The sequence below is a fragment of the Camellia sinensis genome, chromosome 12 (genome assembly GCF_055761805.1).
Source record: "Camellia sinensis isolate YWXY chromosome 12, ASM5576180v1, whole genome shotgun sequence".
Classification (NCBI taxonomy): domain Eukaryota; kingdom Viridiplantae; phylum Streptophyta; class Magnoliopsida; order Ericales; family Theaceae; genus Camellia; species Camellia sinensis.
This window is the reverse complement of record NC_138972.1, coordinates 130340498-130364542: the sequence shown is the minus strand read 5'-3', so window position 1 is coordinate 130364542 and position 24045 is coordinate 130340498. Positions and strand designations below refer to the sequence as shown.

Sequence of the window (24045 nt, the reverse complement as noted above, 5' to 3'; positions counted from 1 at the left end):
CGATTTATATATATATATATATATATATATTATATATATGCTACACTTTACATGCTCAATCTCACACTTTCTATTATATTTATATATTATATTACATATATTTCAACCTCAGTTTAATAACTCAGCGCAGCAACTCTATCTCACTCACACTCTCTTCTCTTCTCTCACACTCTCTCTTCTCTTCTCTTCACACAGACACAAACGCAGAGCCTCCTCCAAGCCACCACCACCTCATTCTCCTTCTCCTCCTCCTCCTCCAGGCCACTGCAGCCTCCTCCTCCGTCGCCACGGCAGATCTGATGGAGTGTAGCACATCGTCGATCTCCACCGCCGATCTCCTTCGCCGATCTCCACCTCCGCCCTCCTCCGTCGATATCCTCCTCCGCCGCCCTCATCAGCTCAGATCTGTAAGATCTGTTATACTTTTTTTTATTTGTTATTGATTTTTTGATCTGATAATCTGTAAAAAAATTTTGATCTGTTGATCTGTAATTTTTTTTTTTTTTTTTGATCTATTATTTTTTTTGTTGATCTATGTTGATGATGTTGAGTGTTGAAACAGAGTTGATGGTGTTGAATGTTGAAACAGATCTATTTTTTTTGATGATCTGTTATTCTTTTTTTTTTTATGGTGTTGAATGTTGAAACAGAGTTGGATCGGGGACTTTTCGGGGTCGGGGAAACCCGATCCCCGTTGGGGACGGGGATGGGGACTACAGGTTCCCCGTCGGGGATCGGGGACGGGGGATCGGGGACGGGGAGGGTGGTCCCCGAACCCGCCCCGCCCCGCCCCGTTGCCATTCCTACACGAGGTAATGTTCGGTTTGTTGCCATGAGTAGTGTTGTCCTGCTTGTAACATTTACAATGCAATATCAGAAAGAAATAAAGTACAGTACATATTGTTTGCATGGCCAAAAGTGAAATAAAACTGTAAACACGGTTACTGCAGTAATAAGCACAAAGCAGTACAACACTTTCCGAAAGACAAAGTCCGTTTGTACTACACGTTGGGGAAATCTTATGTAACAGGACCAAAACATCTAACTGACAGCAACATACATATGTGATACAGAAAGTAACTACGCAGTTCATATCCATGTCAATACATCACATCCGAAACAACAACACCAAAACAATGACGCACAAAAAACCGAAGACGGTTCTAAGCATACGTAGGCTCTAATCTATGCGCGCAACGTCCGCTCGTAACTCCTGATCGACATCATTATGTGGCTGGTCAGTACACAAGCTGGTGCTGCGAAACTCGTCACACCAACCAACCCACGACGCACATCTCTGCTGGACAAAATTACAGTAGATAGTTAGCATGCATACTATACGACACAACCACAAATGAACGACGAGTTTTGTGACTAAGTGCATAAGAGAGTGGCAACACAAACGAACCGTAGTTCTAGGGCAAACGTAGAACGCACGACCAGGGTTTTTGGCAGATCTTGATATCTTTACGACACAATGTCCAAACCCACAATCACACATCCTTGGTGGCCATGATGAAGTGGCACTTGACGTGGAGGACGCCATCTGTATACTCATTTATTTTTTTTGTTCATGTTATAAATTGAACTAATATAATCTGCTGTGCGGAATGAAAGACAATAACTGAAAGAAGTTCATTTCGAATTTAGGTTAATACGTGAACAACCTGCACTATGAATTTAGGAATTTGTATTTGTTTATGAATGCACTGTGATAGATCATGGAACCTCCACAAGATCACTGACAGAAGAAAGGCACAACGGTTAGGTAATGAACTAATGGGAAAGGAGTTTGTTTCTATTCTCTATCTACTACTCGGTTTGACTCAATTTATTTATGACACTAGAACTCCACTGTCATAGTGAAAGAGAAGAGATAATATCTATATATATTGTTTTTAATTGGCAAATGTTAGTTATTTTTTGTTAGATTAACACTGTTAAATATATATGTATTTGATATTATTAGTCATTATTAAGGGTAGTTTACGAGTCTCAAACATGTTGTTTAATTATTTATTTAAGATGGACTTCTACATACCTCTGTTTTTATATATTCTAAAAAATGATAATTATGCTTGCTTGCTTACTTATCGTTAGTTTAGTAGTATAAATATCTTTTTTATAGCTTTCTTGTGAAATGAACTGACTGTTAATACAAAATAAGTGGCATTATACTGTTGACTGTAGTGGTAAGACCCAAACATCACACCTGATAGTCCACTAAGATAATCCTTTGATCTTATAACCTTCATTAGTAACAGGAAAAAAAATCGTATAATATTATTTGATAGCAAAATGGTTCTAATAAGTGAATTTACTAACAAGAGTTGTGATTGAATTTATTATTTATTGAAATAAACCTATCAGAGCAACAGATAATTGTGGTGATCTTTTCTATACAAGACAAACAATGATATTTTGGGGATTTATGGTCCATGTATTATTTATTGAACTGGTGGCATTCATGACTTCAATTTGATATGAACCCAATAACTAGATGAAATTCATATTAAACCTTAATTGAATCTCTTAGGTTTATGGATTGCGTATTTATTTTATTTTTTTGCATCAATGGATGATTTAATTGTTCATCCATTTTCTTGTAAATGCTTCTACTCATTGGGGAATTTAATAATTATTTTTGCAGTTGTTGACTTTGGAACAAGAGGGACCAAACTCGCTAGAGAAGCAACTTTGAAGAATGAAAAGCTTAATAACTATTTTTACAGGCTAGTTGGCTTTGGAATAAGAGGGACCAGACTCACTACAGAAGCAATTTGAAGGATGGAATGAATTGGTCATTTTTACTTGTACATGATTCATTTGGGACCTCATCTTTTATGTTTTATTGATATGTAGAATATATTTTGGCACCTGATCTTTTATGTTTTAGAGTATATTTTTGCGCTTTGATATTCCGTAATTATTTTTATCTTTGAATGAAATTTGTGTTAGATTTTCATTGCAATGGTATAGTTTTTTGTGTGATGGATAAATAATTATTACATTGACAACAATGGGTTTCTCAATTAGAAAAAAAAAAAAAAACTAATGATAACATTTAAAACGATTTGAAGAATGCTACATAAATTGTTTATCGTGCCATTCATACATAGCTCAACATTTCCACTTGCATATCAGGTGTTCGATAAAACGTCTCTGAGAGAACAACAACAACAATAGATTTTTCTATACACCTGAGTCATAAACCACAGAAAAAAACTTCACCGACGAGCCACAAAGATTAGAAGGATGTGCTGAAAGAGTTATCAAATGAGTTTCATATAATCAAATTGAAATATTTCAAAACAAAAACAAAAAAACAAAAATTGTACCTCAATGACAAACAATGGAAGCAAATTCCAGCGGTTTGTTCTCTGTCTAGATGATATCTCTCACTATATTACATATATGTTTTATATATATATACTACACTTCAGTTAATGGGAAATAAATCGAATTCTTAATTTTTAAAAGTGTCATTGTTCCAAGTACAGAATACCTTGGTGTTTCAGATCTAATGTGCAGGTCGTCGACAAGATGAAGAACTCGTTCATCCATGGTTTTGGGTCCGTCACTACTTGCGATAGTAAATGGAAGACGGTTTTCAGCGTACCTGATGGTGCAGATCCGGCGAAGGCGAGGACGTGGACAACGAATCCGACGGCAGCTTCGGCGGGGGACAACAAGGTCATCGGTTGTTCGAGGGAGTTACACGGTGCCGCTTGAAGAAGGAGTTCACAAAATGAAGTAGCTAAAGGAGACAAATGTTGCTTCGTTTTGCCCTAGGCCCCAATTTATGAGATATGAGGGTAGATTGGTAAACAAAAAAGTTGCGTTTCCAGCTCTTCCCAAATGGTGGTTCAACTTTTTTCAACACTTCAGCGTTTTGTTTTTGGGCTGAGAACGCTGTGTTTTTGTAAGGTTGCCAAAACGGCACTAATTTTATATATGGTTAGAATTTTCATATATATATATATACCTACAATGTTTTCATTACTAAAAGATGGCATTGACGTTATTGTGAAGAGTAAAACGTTACACATTTCTTTTATTAGAGTCTATTGCTTTAAAAGTTTAAATAAGATGTGGATAATCTTTACCCACTATAAAAATAAAAATAAAAACCAAAATAAAAAAAATTTGAAAATAAAAATCTCAGATACCACAAGAGGGAATATTCCACTAATAAATGCACATGCTAAAAGAAAATTAAAAAAACAAAAACAAAAACAAAAATGTACGTAATTATAATAAAACCAAAACAAGGAAAACACCACTTTCTCATTTCAAAATTTAAAGCAAAGTTAATACTAACTATTCACGCCTCCAAACTTTTATAATAAAATGGAATCTTTTCCTTTCCATGCAACAGTTTACGCGCACCAACACTCGGATTTGTTTCTCAATTATTTGATAAAAATCAAAGAGGACTTTGAACAATGTAGAGCCAACACAGTAGAAAATTTTAGGCTGGACAAGAAATCAGAAAACAGAAGGCCACACTCCGTTGGTGAAAGAAACTCATTGCTCAGTAAGTTGGAATTGCTGGATCAGCCTTCACAGCATACGCATGAATTCCCCCCGACACATTGAATACTCTTGAAAAACCCTGAAAAGTTTTAATTCATGTCAGCCGAAAGAATAAGCCTAGCATGCCCTAACATATCAATACAAGATCTTTCAATGAGAAGGTGGAAAAGAGTCTTCAACTACAAAACCATTACCAGAATCAATATAATGTTGTTTTCCAGAGACTGCACATTCTAGTATCTTCCAGAACAGACAATATAGAAACAGAACCTACTTAATGAAGGATTTTGATTTTCTTTACTCTTTTTTATTTTTTATTTTCTTTTTCAATTCATGCACGTGTGTGTGTGTGTGTGTGTGTGTGTGTGTGTGTGCAGTGGGAGTGAGCGCCCGAAAAGAACAACTGAGTCGATGAGCAACATGTTTCACTATGAAAACATGATCTGTATAATAATTATTGCAAAGAAAAAAGAACACATAATCAAATGTTAAATGAAGAACTAACTAGTAGGAGGGTCTTACTGCAACCAAAAACAAAATATTCTAGTTTATTATAGTCTCAATTTTTTATTTATATTGTCAATCTTGCAGATAACTAACTCATGTACTCGAGGTGACTTGGTGCGAGGTGTACAATGTAAAAGTTTTCTACTAAATCCATAGAGAGATGGATTCATGTAGTTTCGACCCAAGTAATTGCAATTAAAATATGTTGAATTTTTTCTTAACACCATAAATCGTTGCACATAAACCTTCGAAGTTCAAATGCTAAGATACAGAGAAAAACAATAATGAATGGATAAAGTACACTTCCAAATGGTGTGCATACACCTCAACGAGAGTTCAACTTCTGAAATTGCATTTCTAAATGAAAACAAATAGGAAAGGTTTTTTACCTGTGTCTGCAACCACTTGGCAACTTGTAATGACCGCGTGCCATGATGACACTGGATTCACAGATAATCTTGTTAGTACTATTGGCAAAGAGTGTAACAAAAGAGACAACTAAATAGATATAAATTTCAGATTCTGTGTACAACAGGAGACATCACTATAGGCAAGAAATAATAATTTGGATTATCGGAGATATAAATGCAAATGATACAGCCAAAGTCACTACTGTTGCTTCCACAACACATCTATGTATCGGATTCACCTAAATTGTATGTCCAAGGACACCCAAACGTTGGCCAGATTTCCATAAAACTATATTATTTTATTTTTGAAGTAAAATGATGTTTACAAACTAAAAGAAAGCATTTTACAAATAAAATGGAAGTCTGATGCATAGTTATAACTTATATGGTACAATCGACTAATTATACATACTTGTTTGGTGCATCTAACTAGGCATATCAGACACATCGTATACCCTCAAGGGTACTTCACAAATTTAGAAGAGTTCATGTAACACAGCTTTTGATATTAGACTAAGAATACAAACCTAAATGCAAGACTAGTTCTTCTGCATTTAAAAGCAATCAAACAAGCTTGGATAACATGTTTTATACTTTATACTTTCAAGAAATGCATATTCCTTTTGAACACAAAGACGCTAGTCATTGTAAGGGGTAAACAAGTGCAATCTTGTGCTAAACAAGAATGCGTGTACAAACCAGGACATAAGTATCTTTCTGGGGATCAAACTTGGTAGTAATTTCTGGTCCCCAGCTTCCAAATTGACGGAGAGGAAGAACATGAAAACCTGGCAAAGATGCCTGAGCCCTGTCATACAAGAAACAATCAAAGCATTAACAGCACAGACAAAAAAAAAAAAAAACAAAGATTACTAGCAAATAACAAAGCACACAAGCCAAAACAAATAGTTTCTTAAAACCAGGAGAGGATGCTACAAGAAAATAGGAGGCTACATATACTGCCCTTCCTAAAAAATAAATAAACAATGGACTTTTTATCCTCATGCATTAACCTTGGTTTCGAAAATAATATCAGCCTCTTTATGTGCATTCATTTTCATGCAAACAAGTGCATTGCTAGTGACCACTATGCTGAGAGAGAAGAGAAACGAAAATGGATATTGATATCATTTATAAGTCTCTGCTATAGAGAAACAACCTATTTTATTGAAGGGGGAATATCAAATAAATGGGAAATGGGAAACTAATTGCAAATTAGTAAAACTTTGCAATTAGTTGCATCGGGGAAGGAGGCAGGAACGAGATTCCCGAGCAAGGAACGAGGCCCCTATAGGAATTTCCTGCTACTAAGATCTAGTATCAAAAAAAGGTCAACTTCATTTAAAGTATAAATAGGTACATGTGTAAGGAAGAACCCATTCTAAAACAAAAGTTTGGATACAAAAGAGACCATTCCAAAACAAAAAATTGGGATACAAAAGAGACCATTCAAAATAAAATGCTAGAATTGGAACTTGTGAATCTTGTGATGGGTATAATATTATATACAAAAACACATTGTGTTAAATTTATCTCACTACGGTGATTTGAAATTTTGAAAATTTTGATTTCTCAATGATGGATCTTGGATATACTTGTTTCCTCTAATTCATGTAAGCACATAAATCTATGGATATAGATAGTCATCAATAGCACAATCAATAATGTAATATAGGATCATAGATCAAGTCACGTATCAAACCCACATCTCTTACCTATTACACCATGTGCCTGTCATTTAAAACAAGCTTTCATTGATTTATATCTAATTTTCCATATTTATAATGCATCTTTAATATCCAATTATTTATATATATTGTTATGTATTTTAGAAATTTTAATCAAGATAATTTCAATTCATAATTCAATTATCGATTGGACAACTATGTTGCTGAACTACTCCCTAACCACACAGCCATAATCATTTTTATTTCACTAAGTCAAAAGCTGCATAATATTGCAAGCAAAAACTTAGATAATGAAACTTGCACACAACACTAATAAGCATACAACCATCTTAGTCATTTATAATACTCACAAAGCAGAAGATTTATATTAAAGTTTCTCTGGCTAGTTACTAAGAAGCAGCAGAAAAAAATAGGGCAGCATACACTTCATCAGGTTCTCGAACATCTATCAATTGAGCCGCTTCAATGAAACATGGATCTTGCATTTTTCCATGCAGTTCATCAGGCTGAATGTCTTGAAGTACAGATTCTTCCCTTGGAGATATAAGTACACACAAAAGTGAAAGTCAGCACCTGCATTACTTGATCAAGAACGATATTCAACTCAAAAAATAGGTTCTCGAGACTACCTCTCAGAAAGAACTTGCAATAAATGCCATCCAAATTTAGTTTTACATCTCACAACTTTATTTACAGATGCATTAAAAGCAGCCTCCTCAAACTCTGGTACCTGGGACATTTCACCACAAAAGTAGCCATTAGTTACAAGGGAAAGTTTAGTAATGGAACCTTATCTAACACTTCGTTTGGATTGTTGGGTGAGAAGGGAAAAAAAATGATTGTATTTTCTCACTATCATGTTTGGATGTGTAAGAAAGCAAAGTATGTGATATAGGAATATGGATGGGTGATATTTCATCTTTTTCTTCTTATTTTAATGGGCAAGATACACCACCAATCAGCTTGTTTCTCACCAAATCTCACCACTTTTGGTGAGAAATAAAACCTATAATAATAAGAGAGTTCTCTTTCCCTCCATTTCTCACCTAACTTTGAATACCAAACATGATAAAAGAGTTCTGTTCCACTTCATTTCTCACTAAATCACAAGATCCAAATGGATTATAAAGGCTCCCAAAAATTCATTTTAATCTTCAAAAACCCCAAATCTGTTAAAAGATAAGACAATAATATATCTGACCAGCATACCATTTGACCCTTTCTCACCCAACCAAGCATTCCACCCTCCTCTTTTGATGGACAAATTGAGTATTCTACAGCCAAGTCACTAAGATCCTCTCCTGGATGTAACAAATAATATCAGCTAATCATAAAAGACAAATCAAGAAAACTTTCAGTTTCAAAAAGGCACATCTAGTATATTGAGTCCATATCTTTTGAAATTAAAATCTCAGTTCAATAAATTCAGTTCTTTAGATCGAGCAACATATGCATCTTCATTAGTTATACTATGGTATAAATTAGCTATTGTCTCCCTTCTTCAGATACCAAAGTTATAAACACCAACCTTCTGAAATTTTTTTCTGAAGTTCCACCAAAAGCTTCAGGTCATCATCTTTAACAAGCAAATGCTGCACAAGTATTTCCTTACTGCCTCCAGAGGTGCTGTCACCACTAAATGAAGCTGAAAGAGAATATACTCTACATGTGTTAACAAAAACAAAAATCAAGCAGAGTAAATAGTTACAAGAATAATTCACCAGAAAGTCTCAGTGCTTTGTTATGCTCTAGTAATAATGGGGACGGAAATGGGAGGCAAAACAACAATAAAAGGTAAAGTTTCTCACGGTAACATATGAGCTTCAAAATTTGGAATGATCCAACAAAGACACAGGTAAAATATAAGTCTTCATTTTCTAACGGAATTCATGAAGGGTCCCTCTGTCTCACATCTGTGGCCCATTCTGTTATATGAATTTCAACCGTGCTCCTACCACTGTTGTACCTTTTACCCATATCAAATTTAAATTTTAGTAAAAAGCCTAAAAAATTCTCTCCAATCCTTTATTCAAACTCATATCAAACTGAGTTTTACTCAAATTTGTAATCAAATCAAAGGAGACTTTTTTTTCCCGCAAATTTCTAAAGACTACTTTGTGAGGAGCTTCTAATAACACCCACATAATGCATTGTAAGCCTTGTGCTTCATGGAGTAACACTTGTACAAATGGGTGAAACTCCACCACTAACCAAACTTTTATTCAAATTTACACTAAAATCTGGATTTGACCCATTCAAGTACTCTATATATCAAATGAACGCTTCTTACTCAAAAAAAATTTTTTTTCCCTTTCTGAAATCTCAAGTAAAAAAAATATTAGTAAAAGCTGGAAGAGATGGCCTAATAACAACAGCAAAACACATAAAACTGAAAATTGATTAATTATCAATCAGAACGTCATATGAGCAAGTAAAAACAATACCCTATGTTTTCCTGCCGAGAAAAAGAAAAGGAAAAGGAAAATCTAGTGTCGATGTTTTCTCAACAACCAAACAGTAGAGAGAATAAAAAAAGAAGAAAAAATGAACAGAAATGAGGGCAGAACCTGTGGTTTTGGGAGAGAGATGACCCACCATAGGTGGGACACGGTTAAAGCCGAAAAGGGGAAGATGGGAGGAATTGGGTAAGCGTGAGTGTGAGGGAGCAAAGGTAGAAGAGAGTCTAGTTAGGGTTGTCGAAGAAGAAGAAGATGGTGATAACAATGATGATGATGAAAAAAAGTTGAGAGATGGAAAAAGAGATGGTCTAATAGCAAATAGAACTGGAGTTGCAACGGGTGGGAGATGAGAACCTCTCACCATTGCTCTCTCTTTTGAATTCCTTCAATTTGTTGCCTTGCCCACACTGAGAGAAGAGAGAGAGAGAGAGAGAGAGAAGGAGAGGGGCTTGGATGCACAGGATGGACCTAGGGGCGACCGTGCCCTAAATTCTCTCTTGGAAACTAGTCCAGTTGGGTTTAGTTGGGCCGTGGGTCCATTACAGCTCATACCTATACTTTACTAATGATCCAAAACTATATATTTATTTATTTTTTAGACCTTTGTTCGCAATTATATAAATTCATTAGATTGATTGTCTTTACAAAAAAATATTTTTTTTTAAATAAAAAAATTGATAAAATCATGTAATTAAAATTATAGAATCAATCTAGTTTTTTTTTTTCATAAATAATTTACAAATAAGAATTTAAAGAAATGAACGATTAAAATGAGGTCCATGATTAATGGTATAAACAATTCGGCTCGGTTCAATCCAATCGAGAATAAGGATAAGTAAGAAAGGGGTTGGATTGGGCACAGAATGGTTGAAAAGTTTTGATACATTTAAGTCATTCGAGTCACAAAAATTCAAGTTACCAAACATTTTCAGAAGAAAGGAAGAAGAGAGGACATATTCATTATAAAAGGAATAATCTTATCTATAAAAAGTAGTTACTCCATTCCATCTATTTGTAATTTTTCTTTTTTTAAATTATAATTCTTTTGCAAATTTTAAAAAACTTTCTTTTTATTTGTAATTATAATTCTTTTGCAAATCTTATGTAATTATTAATTTTTTTAAATATTATTTCATAAATATTTTACTTTTTAAGGTGAATTTAAAAAAGTAAAAAAATTACTTAAAATTTTAAAAATATTCACTAAAATAAACAAAAATAAAAGACTCAATTTTTAAAAAAAATTTAAATTCAGAAAATTAAAACTAAACAGACTGTTTGTTATTTGTATAAAAGTTATAATAATAATAAAGGCAAAATATAGAATACATTTATTTATTGATCAAAAGAGGAGTGAGAAATGAGAACAGGGCCACCTTTGTGAAATACCCATGTGTTTGATAGCTAAAAATACAAGTCCCCAATATGGAACATTTTAAATTATTAAAACAAACACAGCTATTACAATAACAACATTATGAGTAATAATGTTACAATCTCTACCATCTTATTTTTTACCATATGATGTGTCAGTACTAGTCAGCACTGCATTGGATAAGTTGTGGGATCCATTACACCAATATGGTATAGAAACATGGCAAGTGTAGTGTATTGCAAAATTATTCACCAAATAATAATTGAGCTAGCTTGACGATGACGAATACGATCACGATCATGATCGTTCGTGTAGTTTAGTCGACTGATGGCTGAGGGTCAGTAGAGGAGGGAGTCAATAATGGCGTCGAACCATAAATAAGCATGCCCACTAGGAGAACGACTGCGCCTGCCACAAAGCCTGGTGGTAAGGAGGATGCAACGCCAAGGTACGGTAGTGGCAGTGTGAAGAGAAACACAGATATTGGCACTGCCATGCAAAAATTCAAAAGAACAAACCAATGTATATGTAAGAGTAGTGTTGCACTGTCTAACAGAATCCAAATTTGTCAACAGATTTTGCATCACCTAGTTTCTTTCTTTCATTTTTTTTCTTCTTATTTTAGTAACAATTAATTGGCCAAACTTTTGTGCAAGTCGGGACCTTTTCAGATAACAAAGCATGACTCAATCAATCCAGAAATACTTCCAAGGATGTGGGTTGAATTGACAAACCTGAAACAGTGGATGCAAGACAAGATACCACAGCAGAAGATATCTTGATCAGATGCAACAATGATATGTTGAAACCCATGTTTACAATAACAAACAGCAACGGTAGCAGTGGTGCACCATTACATCCTGTTCCCACAAGATACCAAAAGAAATTAAATCAATTACTCCTCCAATTCAATGCAATGCGATGAGAGTAGAAAGGTAAATATAATATGACAAAAAATGGTAAAATCTGGATTCCCACCATACCAAGTTGAACTATCTCTTCCATTCTCATATATTATTCATATGGTCTTACATGTTCATTCGGTTGATATTACCAACAATACCAATACAGGATCGAAACATCAACTGCAATGCCATCAAATCCTGAAGTATCTCTTAATCTTTATGTTTTCTATAATTTTTTGTCTCTTCTACCATAAACCCATTTCATACTACTAGTAGTAATCCTGCTAATTTCTGGCATTTGCAGAGATTGGCAATGTAGCTTAGCTACACAATTTCAACTAGAAACTAATGCGATCAACTTATTAGTAATTGTCTTATTTTGAAGGGCTCAAGGGGGTTATTAATTGTCATTACCAAATTTGCTGGGTAAGAACTAATTATTGTATCTTGAGGAGGTGCTGCACTTATGAGAAATCATGCAAACTGTTGAGTACTCGTATTTAATATTCTCCCCTACATCAGATATTCGGAGGATGACCTTTCTTGGTTGAAGGATCTCTTTTGTTTCATTGCTCTGCCCTCGGACAGTCCACTAGCAAAGCAATTTTTGGGGGCTATTTCTAGTTTTTGTTGGTTTTGCTATTGTTGTTTGAGTACTGGGTTTTCTTGATTTCATGTAGTAGTCAAGTGAGTATTTTTGTAATATGTACCAAACCACTATTAATACAAGGTTTAAAGGGAAAGAACCCTAATTTTGATCTCTCCTTTGTTTTTCTCCAACAACATATATCTTCTTTCTATTCTCTCTACTCTTTTTTTCTTTTCTTTCAATTTCAACTAAATCTTCACAAAAGAAGTTGAACTGTGGACAATAAAGCTTACCACTTGAGATAGTGCCATTGTTCAGAAAGCAGGCCGCACCATCTTTTAGATAGTTTGGCAGTTGATAAAATGGGATACCCCATAACTTTGACAAAAAAGGTAGGAGAAGGAATATAAAGAGTGCCTGCACAAAACATAAAATTGTCAGGATTTCATTCCAATTTGCAACATAAAACAGAACACATGGATGAGCTAAAATTAGAAATGATCCTCCAAAAGGGGATTTTTTTTTTTTTTTTCCCAGCAAGTAAAAGGAAAAGAAAATTATGAACACAGTGATGAGCCTTACCTGGAAAGCAGATCCATAGGAATTTACAACAAATAGATCCACCGTACGACCCTGTGATTAATGCAATAGAATTATGATAATGTTATCGTCAGATCTTTAAATATAAAGAGGAAAACAAATTAACAAACTTTATACAGTACACTTTTAACGTCATATATTTTGACAAGCATGAGTTATATTCTATTCCATTTCCATTTGATAGTCCTTCAGTGTGCCAGACAAAGTTCAAAACCATGAACTGTGATATCATTTTTTTGTCTTTTCTAAATCATTTTTTGTGATCATACCACTTTTTTAACAACCTAATTGAATCCAATCTAGCAGATCAAACTGTTTTGTCAGATGCACTAAGATTGAATTATCTAATTTTGTTATGGCACCAACATCCAAAGCATGGCCTTTGGATGTCACAACATTAACGGATCCTAGAAACATTTTAAGGGAACAAATCCAGTAGAAAAAATACCTTCAATTGCTGAGCAGCATTCAAGAAAATTACTTCCTACAGATGAAAAATTGCCGACTGTAAGATAAAAAGTATGACAAGATGGGAAAATGAGGAAAGTAAGCAACTCATTGAGGAAGCTTCAACCTTCAATACTGTGTCAGCAGCTTGAAACAAAAAAGAAACTATCATCAAGAGACTCCAGAATACACCACCTTGCATCAATGAACCAGCAGCACTAGATCCACTGCAAAAGTAACTGTAGTTATGAAGAAAAGATCACAATAGCCATTCCCGTAATTATGTCTGGTGGGTGAAAAAACAAAACAAAACAAAGAGAAAACTTGAAGTTTGTTCTTGCTAGATTGGTTAATAAAATTATATTGTGTTGACAAAAATAGTGAAATATTTCTTTTATGAGATAAATCATGTAAGTGCATGAAATTCTCCAACATAATAATGCAGTATTGGCTCAGAAATTTGCAAACTCATGACTAGAGAACTTTCTAGTAAAGTCTCACCAATCCCCTTCAGAAAATCTAACTAAATGGACTAGTCATTCACCATGGTGGCCTGACATACTGCTAGCGCAAGCAACTTTCACACATGGTTGTACTGTCCTTGTCCAAATTTCAGCCCAAGCACTAGTCAAATAATATTCAATTGACGTAAATACATGACAGAAGATCATTGGCATCTTGAAATTATCGAGCATAATTCCAACATACAGTGATGCTTCAAATAATATTCAATTGACGTAAATACATGACAGAAGATCATTGGCATCTTGAAATTATTGAGCATAATTCCAACATACAGTGATGCTTTACCAAAGGTCACAGCACTTTGAAAGAGAATCAAGGGAGAAAAAACAAAAACAAAAAAATGTAAAAAGAAAATCAACATTGCTTCTGATTTTACTTCATTGAGAATCTAGTAAGTAAAGAAAAGAAATGTTGGAGCTTCAAGCTTAAACTTACCTGCCTCAAGGTTCTAGTCCTATTATAAGTCCTACATCCTTGAAGCTTCAAGATCTTTGGAGGGACAGATTTTTTGAAGTGATTTTCAATTGGGTGCATATGTTTTAAAATAAATCATCATTGAGATCAATTTACATATCCACATACACATAAACTTGCTCAAATTGAGACTGATATTTAAGAATCCAATCTTGCTTACCTTGCTACTGTTATGATTACACCAACGGCCACCAGAAAGCACCCAAGTAATTGATTGAATCTATACCTCCTCCCAAGGAATATATATGAAAGTAGAAGTTGCCAAACTAGAAAGCTCTGCAAACAATGAAACAGGTGACCAAATTAAGTCTCAAATTTCAATGAAGTAAATTAGAAGAAAAACATCATCAGATGGCCCAAGCCCACAAGCGTTGTAACAATGTATTGATAATAAATTTGGTATTTATTTACATATTATAAAATTTGGTACTAATGAAATGGTTCTTGCTTGGAAAATCCATTTTGAAAGCTCTTTAATCACATTAGCCTCTGTAGTCATACTTCTTAAAAATCTCATGTACAAAATTAACACCCTGGACAGGGCAATGACCTTATTCACCCAGATCTCTAGGTTCTTGAAACTTCGATTTTGTACATGAATAAAGCTTTGGCAATTCAGGAATCATGGTTTTAGAATAATATTCTTAGGAACTACAAAAACAAGAAGGGCAATAAAAAAAGGGTTTCCATAATAAGAGGTGCAAATTAATTGAGGATTATGGCTGTTCTTACCTGAGACAAAATGGGAATTGCTGCACCAGAAAGGATTGCTGTTTCGGGAAGAGAATAACAAATATAATACATTAGGTCATGGTTAAAACCTGTATAACTAGAAATTATTACGTGATCAAGTTATATTAATATACCATTCCAATCTGGGATCTGCTACAGACGAAAAAAAAAAAATGAAAGAAATAAAGCTATCAACAAATATTTTTCACGTATACTTTTGTTTTCTAACTTAAAATTCCCACTCATCCATCTTATGATTTTCACCAATTTTTTGAAATTTTCATTAATTAATTTCCTATTACTTGTACTATAAAGAAACATTGACTATGTGCTCATTTCATAATAGAATCCATTGGACATGGCAAGTTCTTCTATGATGAATAAAATACGTCTCTAGGCTATTAAATTCTCTCTATACCTTCATCTTCACTCCTATTTTTTACAAAAATCACTCTTTAATTTTCTATTTTACTCAACTTAAAGCCTTTAAATTTGATGGTTCCATCCATATCCAAGTTACAGCTTGACTAACTAAATTTACTAGTCAACAAGCAACATACAATAAATTAAATACTTAAAACAAAAGAAATATACTTTTCCATATCATTTTCACATGTTAGCATCTCTTCTTAAGATGCCAAACCTCCTGGTTAAGGGAGAAATTTTGACAAGAATATGAATACTACCAGCTTAGTTTTGATGGAAACAAGTCAAAATACAGAATAAGAAATATAAATAAGTGAATGTGATACAAAATGATACACTTACATCAGAAAGTCAACTTTTCTCCAGAGATATTTGTGTTGTGAAATAAAAAACAAAATAGAAAGAGATAAAAAGTGGAAGAGATGTTACCTCCAGCTGCCATTCCAGCAGCAGCACCAAGAGCCTCCAAGAGACCAACCGCAAGAAATGGAGCTTTTGGCAAGGAAAGCATTTCATCTGTTACGATGCCAGCATGATAGCGGAGATACAAGATTGAGAAGTATACAATTACATATCTGGAAAAGATGCAAAAGGAAATATTGAAGTTAGTTTATTCCACGAAATTGTAGGCCACAGATTGTTCCGTCCTGTATAGGAATGCTCTAATTCTATTTTTGCTTGTATCAGAAACCGAGTAAAGATCAATGGTCTTAATTGTTATTATGTTTTATATTCTTTTGGTTTCTGATAATGAAGCACTTAGCTCAACCAAGAAAAATTATTCTCCAATCACTAGGGTTAACCTAGTGGCTAGAACTAGTGTACCTCGCTAATTTCGTTCTATCAGATATTAACATAAAAGACATTCAGCCACTATAAAATAAAATAAAACATGTCCAAAATTTCTGTTGAAGAAAATGCCTTGCCAACAAACAAGTTGCATTCCAGAAGTTCATAGACTGAAAGGAAGACAACACTTCAAAAATTAATCACTATGTTTGTTTCCAATTTTCTGAAAACACTTTTCAAAAAATTCTATTTTCTTGTTTTCCATATTTTTTTTTATTGAATTTTTTTTTCTAATTTTTAGACACACCTAATATAAATACACTTAAAAAGTATAATTTTCGTGAAAAAAATCTTCAAAAAATTCACTAAATATTAAAAATACAAAAAAAAACGAAAATTCAGTATATTTTTCATATGTTTGTGCATAGTTGTCAAATCGGGATTCGAATCGTGAATTGAAATGGTATTGAGTCGAATCGCGAATCGAATCGTGAATCGTAAAGATTCGGTCACCTTTTTTTAATTACATAGAAAATATATCTACACACTTAAATATTAAATATATCTAATAAATATGAAATATTTAGACATAAATCACTAAATGATGATCATGTGGTCTAGGTAAGAAGTTAACATTGATTCCCATGTTTACCACTTTACCTTTTCCCTTTTAGATACTATTTATTATCAACCGTTCTTAATGAAGAAAGCAAACGAAGACAGCAAACGAAGACAAACTTTCAATTTCCAAGTAATAATAACTCAAAAACAATGTCTTTAACTTTTTACCTAGTTAAAAAACCAAAATTTTCAAACTTTTCAAGAATCTCACTTGATGTCTTCAAAAAATTCATTTTATAAATGCAAGTATTTAGATAAAATTGAATATGTAAGCTTAGAATATTGTACAGAGAGAAAGTTCTTCTTTTTTTTTGGGGCTAAAGTTTGAGTATTTGAGAGTAACAATAATGCTTGAGACCACTAAAAGTGGTGCTCTAAAAGCACCACTAATGATGTGGCAGTGGATGGGACCCACTGCTTGTGTCTTGTTTTTTTTTTTTTTTTTTTATTTAAAGTGCTTGCCAACTCATTAGTGGTGCTTTAGAGCACCACTTTTAGTAGGATGTATCATTACCGTTGAGAGTAAATAGGGAGGAAGAGAAAGTCAAAAGATGGCATATAGGTATCCTAAAGACTTTAAAAAGACTGTATGAACCCTTTTCCAACAATAAAAACCCAAAAAAGAAAACCAAATATCGATTTTAGCGAATCGAATCAATTCACGATTCACCGATTCAGTTCGCCGATTCACCTACGATTCATAACTATTTGCAATTCACACAAACTATTCGAATCGATTATCTACATCGAATCGTACGATTCGAATCGTGAATTGTACAATTCTAATAACAAAATGGTTGTGTATTTATTAATTTTTTAAAATATTTTTTCACAAATATTTTACTTTTTAGATACATCTAAATATTTCACCAAAAAAAAAAAAGTAAGGTACATCTAAAAAAAAAAAAAAACTTAAAATTTTAAAAATATTCACTAAAAACAAAAAAAAAATACGAAAAACAAAAAACTCAGTTTTCAGAAAACCGAATTTAGCAAACTAAAACCAAACACATTAAATGGGATCACATTGTCGCAGATCAAATAACTGCATGAGTTTGCAATGATTTATGATATTTTCTAATCTTGATACCCACTTTGTCTTATAACCAAGTCATTTTCGATCATAGCCACAAGATCATAACCAAACATCACTTCAGGTACAACCAAAAACAACTTTCCTCAACCAAAATAACAATCACAATTAGTTATAACTAAGATCACAATCAATACTATAATGAATCATTAAAAAATTAAAAAAAATGGGCTCCGTAGCCACAATGAGTCATAACTACGCACCATTTAACTTATAACCAAATATCACAAAAGGAAAGGACGTAACTGAGCATAAATAAATGGAGTGTGTATTATAAAAAATTTCTCTGATTTATTCAGGGAATGAAAACGTAATTTGGGTAAGTATCCCACATGTGGAATGTGCAAAGCAGCACCTTTCTTTCCCTACTACAAGCCAAAAAAAGGAAGTCACAGAAGATTGCATTTGTGGTGGGGGCTGCATACCCCCGTCAACAAATAAACATGTGGGCAGGCAGAAATTTAAAGGACCCGCAGGTGTGAATCAATTCTACTATACAGCAGCATTTTACTAACTTTAATTAGAAGATGATTAAAAAGATTCTGTGAGGCTCTAAGCAAATCGAATTGGGCCCATGACATGACTGACCATTTACATTTGCGGGCTCGCTCCGTCCTTTGGACCAGTCTTGTTCTCTCAATGTTGCTTTATCTTTACAAATATTCAATTTTTTCCCACAATTAAATCCACAATAGGCCAAAAAAAAAAAAAAAAAAGGAAGCACTTTGGTGCAAGTAAGTACGCCATTCAGCATTCAACAGAATTGACAAAATCAAATTTTGGTAATATTATCGTGTGAAAGTATAAAAATTTAACTTTGATTCCAATACAATAAATGTCTTTTTTATTTATTTATTAATTTCCTCTGTATAATTGTCAAATTTTAGTTTTGACATCCTTTTCAACAGCTACATAATGATGAAAGCACGTTCTTACTATCATCAGATCAAGATGATTTTTTCATAATTAATCTACACACAAAGGCAGGCTTGAATCTTCAAAGTGGACCTGAGACCACTGATGTAGACCCATTTCATGATCTTTATTGTCGAAAGAACAGAATTCATTTTAATCTTTCGTGGTTTAAAGTTGGAGCATTTAAGCTTTCTATAATTCAAATATTGTCAAAATATGCTCATGTAATTTCGGACTAAACTGCTATACTCTTAATTTTAATTAAAATATTAGAAATTTAAACTAATAATTGTATCTGTTTGGCATCATTACAATCTAATTTAATGCAGGTATTTTAATCCAAGTGGAAAAGTCATAATGAAAAATAGAAAGTGGCTTGGACCTCCAGCGGGGTGACCCCACCACCCCTACTATTTTTTGATTGGTGCAAAATATATATATATATATATATATTTTTTTTTTTAAGCCTTCCTCCCACAGCCCTCCACGTGGAGGTGGGGGGGTGCTGGGGTCTGCCCCAGCTGGAGGGTCTCCAGCAAGGTCCATGAAAAATATACCCTACCTATCAGAACGCTCGGCAATGGTCTTAATAGATGGGACCATGTAAAAACAATTTTGTCGATATAAAATTTAACCACTAGTGACTTAACCTTGGCATGTCAGGTTTTTTTTGACTTTTTATTTTTATTTTTATTTTTATTTTTTTACTATTTTACTAAAAAAAAGAAAAAAAAAACAAAATAAATTTTTTAATTTAATAAAACAAAACATCACATACAAACAATAATTATTTTATTTTTTCTCTCACAAAAATTAAAATAATCAAAAAACCTATCACAAACATTTTTTTAATCTCAGGCTAAAATATCTAGAAATGTAACTCACATCCCAAACAAACTCTTAATAAGCAACTTATTTGTTAATATAAGTTATCTCTTTATTTTTTTTTATATTTTTTTGTAAAAATTTAAATATCACTAATTTCACAATAATTTGAAAATTTTAAATAAAAAAAAAGTATAAATATTTTTTTAATGTTTTGTTTTTAAAAATTAGCTTTTGAAAATTTCCAAATAATTTTTTTGTCAAAACTAATCAGTGTGTTAAATATTAATTTTTTGAATTCAATTTTTTAGAAATTAAATTTTTTATTTTTCGCATTTTTTTTGTTTTCAGTGAATATTTTAAAATTTTCAAGCAACTTTTTTACTTTTTGAAATGCATCTTACTTAGATGTATCTAAAAAGTAAAATATTTGTAAAAAGATATTTTAAAAAATCAATAAATACACAAAAATACAAAATATGTATTGAATTCTCGTATTTTTTCATTTTTTTTGTTATTTGATAAATTTTCTAAAGATTTTTTTCACAAATATTATATTTTTTAAGTGTATTTATATTAGGTGTATTTAAAAATTAAAAAAATTGCTTAGAATATTAAAAAATTCAGTGAAAACAAAAAAATATGAAAAATAAAAAATTTTAATTTTTTAAAAAGTGAATCTTAAAAATAGGAACCAAACAAGCTGAATGATGTGTGGGATTATATTTTAAAATTTTGGGCACCATGTAATTTAATTTAGTAAAAAAAAAAAAACAAGAAAGAAAGAAAGATAAATTACACTAAATAAGAGCTTAATTACAGCTTATTTCAGCTTTCAGCTTAATTTAAGCTATTTTGATGTGTTTAGTTTAGCTTATAGCTTTTTGGAAGTCAAAAATCAACTTATTCTTTGAGTGGGACAGGAGATGCTTTAAGAATAAGCTGAAAACCAACTTAAGCTGAAAGTTATAAGCCATAAGCTGTTGAGGCATAAGCTATAAGTACGCCAATGAGTAATGAACAAATTACAACCAACTTTATTCTTTTAAAATATAGTTTTCAAAATATTGAAACATTTATCTTTCATTAATCTAGCATCTATATATCCCATATCCCTGTTCCATGTTTAAATATTATTTGAAAATTTAAGATTATTACATAAATTTTTTTAAAAATAATAATTATGTCATTTGATACCTATACATATTTAAATACAAAATATTTAAGGATAATAATACCTATAACAATTTTCACCTGCAAAACATCAAAATTATAACCAGCATAATACAATACAAACAAACAAACAAAAACTTATATAAATTTTTCATACAAAATTATAAAGTTTTTTATGGTTCTTTAATTTCAAATCAAACCATTTAATTTTGTCAATCATAATTCACGTAATTTTAAAAATATTTTATGATTTTGAATTTTATAGTAAATTATAAATACAACTCTTGAAATTTGTTAAAATATAAATTATCCATATAGCTTTAAAAATTACAAATATCCCATTCTTAGAATTTTTTAGTCAACAGAAAAATTCTTCACTACTCACTTACAATAATAAAATTATCAGAATTTCTATTTAAAATATATTTTTGACGTCATTAAAAATTATTAATTAATTTAATGATTTATAAATAAAATTAGTTATTTAATTTAATGATTTACAAAATTAAAAATGCAAGATGTAATTTTGAGAATAACAAACCCATTTCATATTTTAAACCAATTTAAAAGGGTGTACTTGCAATTTGTCCTAAATTCTGTTTATATATTATTTTCTTATGTTTTTGTAAGAGAGTTCAATACAATTTCGGCTAAATCATGAATACAATTTTGTCAATAGCTTAAAATAGTAAAAAAAACAAAACAAAACAAAAACAAAAACAAAAACAAAAGTCATGGAGTCATCATCCCTCCTCTTACTTTCTTAACATTTTTTCATAAAAAACAATTAAAAATAATAACAATAAAATAGTTAATTTCTACGCGAATTCTAATTATAATTCTTCATTAATTAGAGTGTAATTTAGCTTCGATTATAGGAGGAAATGTAAGAAAAGAAAGAAGAAGAGGAGTGGAGTACCCGAAAGTAGCGAGCTGAGCTAGAAAGAAAGGGTAGTGCTTTAAGGGCACCAAGGCCAATTTATATAGCACCCGATTCCCTACTCCAAGCACCACCGTAACCCCCGCTGCAACCAACACCTCCACCGTCCGATCTCCCTCCACTCCACCTCCCGCCTCCGCCACCACCTCACCACTTCCTCCTCCTCCCACCAAATTTCCCACCGCCCTCTGATCTCCAACTGCGTACGGGCAAGGCCTGATCTTCTTCTCCTCCTCCACTCCACCGCCACCGTCCGATCTCAGACCTACCGCCTCCATCACCCACCGCCGCCGGGACGACGATCGCAGGACGATCCCTCTCCGTCGATCTGTAACAACAAACTCCCGAGGGAGCTGCAGGACTTCCGCGCGGCGGAGCTGAATCTGGCTCATCGCCGCCGTCGATGCGGCGGTGCCGGCGATTATCCGGCGGCAACATGCCGACATAGTAACTTATTTGTATATATATATAGATCGGGTTAATTATAAATAAAGCATGAGAAGAAATGTAAATGGTGATCGAGAAATGGAGGAAAGACGGAGTAGCGAATTTGTGCACGGTGGAATAGAGTTTTGAATATATATTTTATATATATAGAGAGAGAGAGAGAGGGGATAATTGTGCTTGTTTGGGGACTGTCGCCGTCGGAATAACTTTTGCCCTTTTTGCTTTCTCCGATGCTAGTAGTGACTGTTGAGGATGATGGCATCGGATTTTTTTTTAATACATTAATTAATATATTAATTAGTGTGTCAATATTAATTATAATATTATTATTAGTGATGATACATGTACCAATTAATATAGTGTACTAATTAGTATTATAGTATCATTAACGATCTTATTTACTATAAAAATTATAAATACTTAAAACTTTTAAAATTATACCACATCATCTATTGGTACACTAATATTTACACTAATTAGTACATATAGTATTATTCTATTATTATTGACCTTACTCATTAATTAGATTACAAATCTCAAAAACCTTTTAAATTATGTCACATCATCAATTGGTATACTAATCAATACATTAATTAGTGCATATAACATTATTCTATGACATTATTATTAACATCACTCATTAATCATATTATAAATACCAAAAAAATTCTTAAATTGTGTCCCATCTTCGATTAATACCTTGTTAATGTAGTTATTGGTACCTATAGTAATTTTTTTTTTTTAATTCAAATGTTAAATCCTACTTTTCAAACACATTTGAAATAAAAATTAAAAATAATAATAAATTAATTTAAATTATTTGTCTTTTTTTAAATAAAACAAAAAATTGTATTTAACTCATGATTTCAAAATAGTATTTAACTCAACAACAATTACTATGGTTGATTTCAATTTTCTAAATTCAATTTTTTAAAAATTTAATTTTTTATTTTTTGTATTTTTTTTTAATGAATAGTTTTAAAATTTTAAATAATTTTTTTACTTTTTTAGATACATCTTACTTAGATATATTTAAAAAGTAAAATATTTATAAAAAATATTTTAAAAAATAAATAAATACTCAAGAATGTGAAAAATGTAATGAATTCTCCTTCTTCTTTATTGTATTTTTGGTATTTAATGAATTTTTAAATATTTTTTTCACAAATATTATACTTTTTAGGGAAAATTATTGGAAAATCCCATTTGGGAGGGTTTTGGATCGTGAGATCCTTCTTTATTTTTAATACTCTTGGAAGTCCTATTTTGTTGGTAATGTTATCCGAAAGATCCCATTTGGCTTATTTGGGGTGGATTATGTGGCTGGTTTGCCCTTGGTTCTGTGTGGTAACTTATTTGTCTGGTATGGCAATCCCATTAATTACGATTCTGTTTTGTGAAAAGACAATTTGTGGGGAGCAGGCTTCTGTGTGTGTTTGAAGTATATGTGCGTGTTGTAATGTTCAAACACAACCACATTACACCATCCCCAAAACAGAAAAAAAAGTTCAAACACAATCACACTTCCAAACCCATCCCAATCCCCAACATCATACCTCCTCTCCTCAT

The 24045-nt window shown here is 32.4% G+C and overlaps 2 protein-coding genes across 2 annotated transcripts; both read right to left on the bottom strand.

Moving 5' to 3' along the window:
• Positions 1–4270: 4270 nt before the first annotated feature.
• LOC114266421 (rhodanese-like domain-containing protein / PPIC-type PPIASE domain-containing protein) lies at positions 4271–10154 on the bottom strand. The gene is made up of 8 exons (XM_028207310.2): positions 9709–10154; positions 8670–8786; positions 8351–8442; positions 7771–7871; positions 7565–7675; positions 6153–6261; positions 5433–5483; positions 4271–4615 (listed from the first exon to the last, which is right to left on the bottom strand). Exons 1-8 carry the CDS (start codon positions 9962–9964, stop codon positions 4535–4537), a joined length of 918 nt encoding a protein of 305 aa, XP_028063111.2. The 5' UTR covers positions 9965–10154; the 3' UTR covers positions 4271–4534.
• Positions 10155–10919: 765 nt separating this feature from the next.
• On the bottom strand, positions 10920–22779 carry LOC114266422 (protein CLT1, chloroplastic). The gene is made up of 10 exons (XM_028207311.2): positions 22009–22779; positions 16103–16248; positions 15248–15285; positions 14676–14791; positions 13644–13743; positions 13518–13553; positions 13052–13102; positions 12763–12886; positions 11710–11835; positions 10920–11464 (listed from the first exon to the last, which is right to left on the bottom strand). Exons 1-10 carry the CDS (start codon positions 22473–22475, stop codon positions 11292–11294), a joined length of 1377 nt encoding a protein of 458 aa, XP_028063112.2. The 5' UTR covers positions 22476–22779; the 3' UTR covers positions 10920–11291.
• Between the last annotated feature and the right edge of the window lie 1266 nt (positions 22780–24045).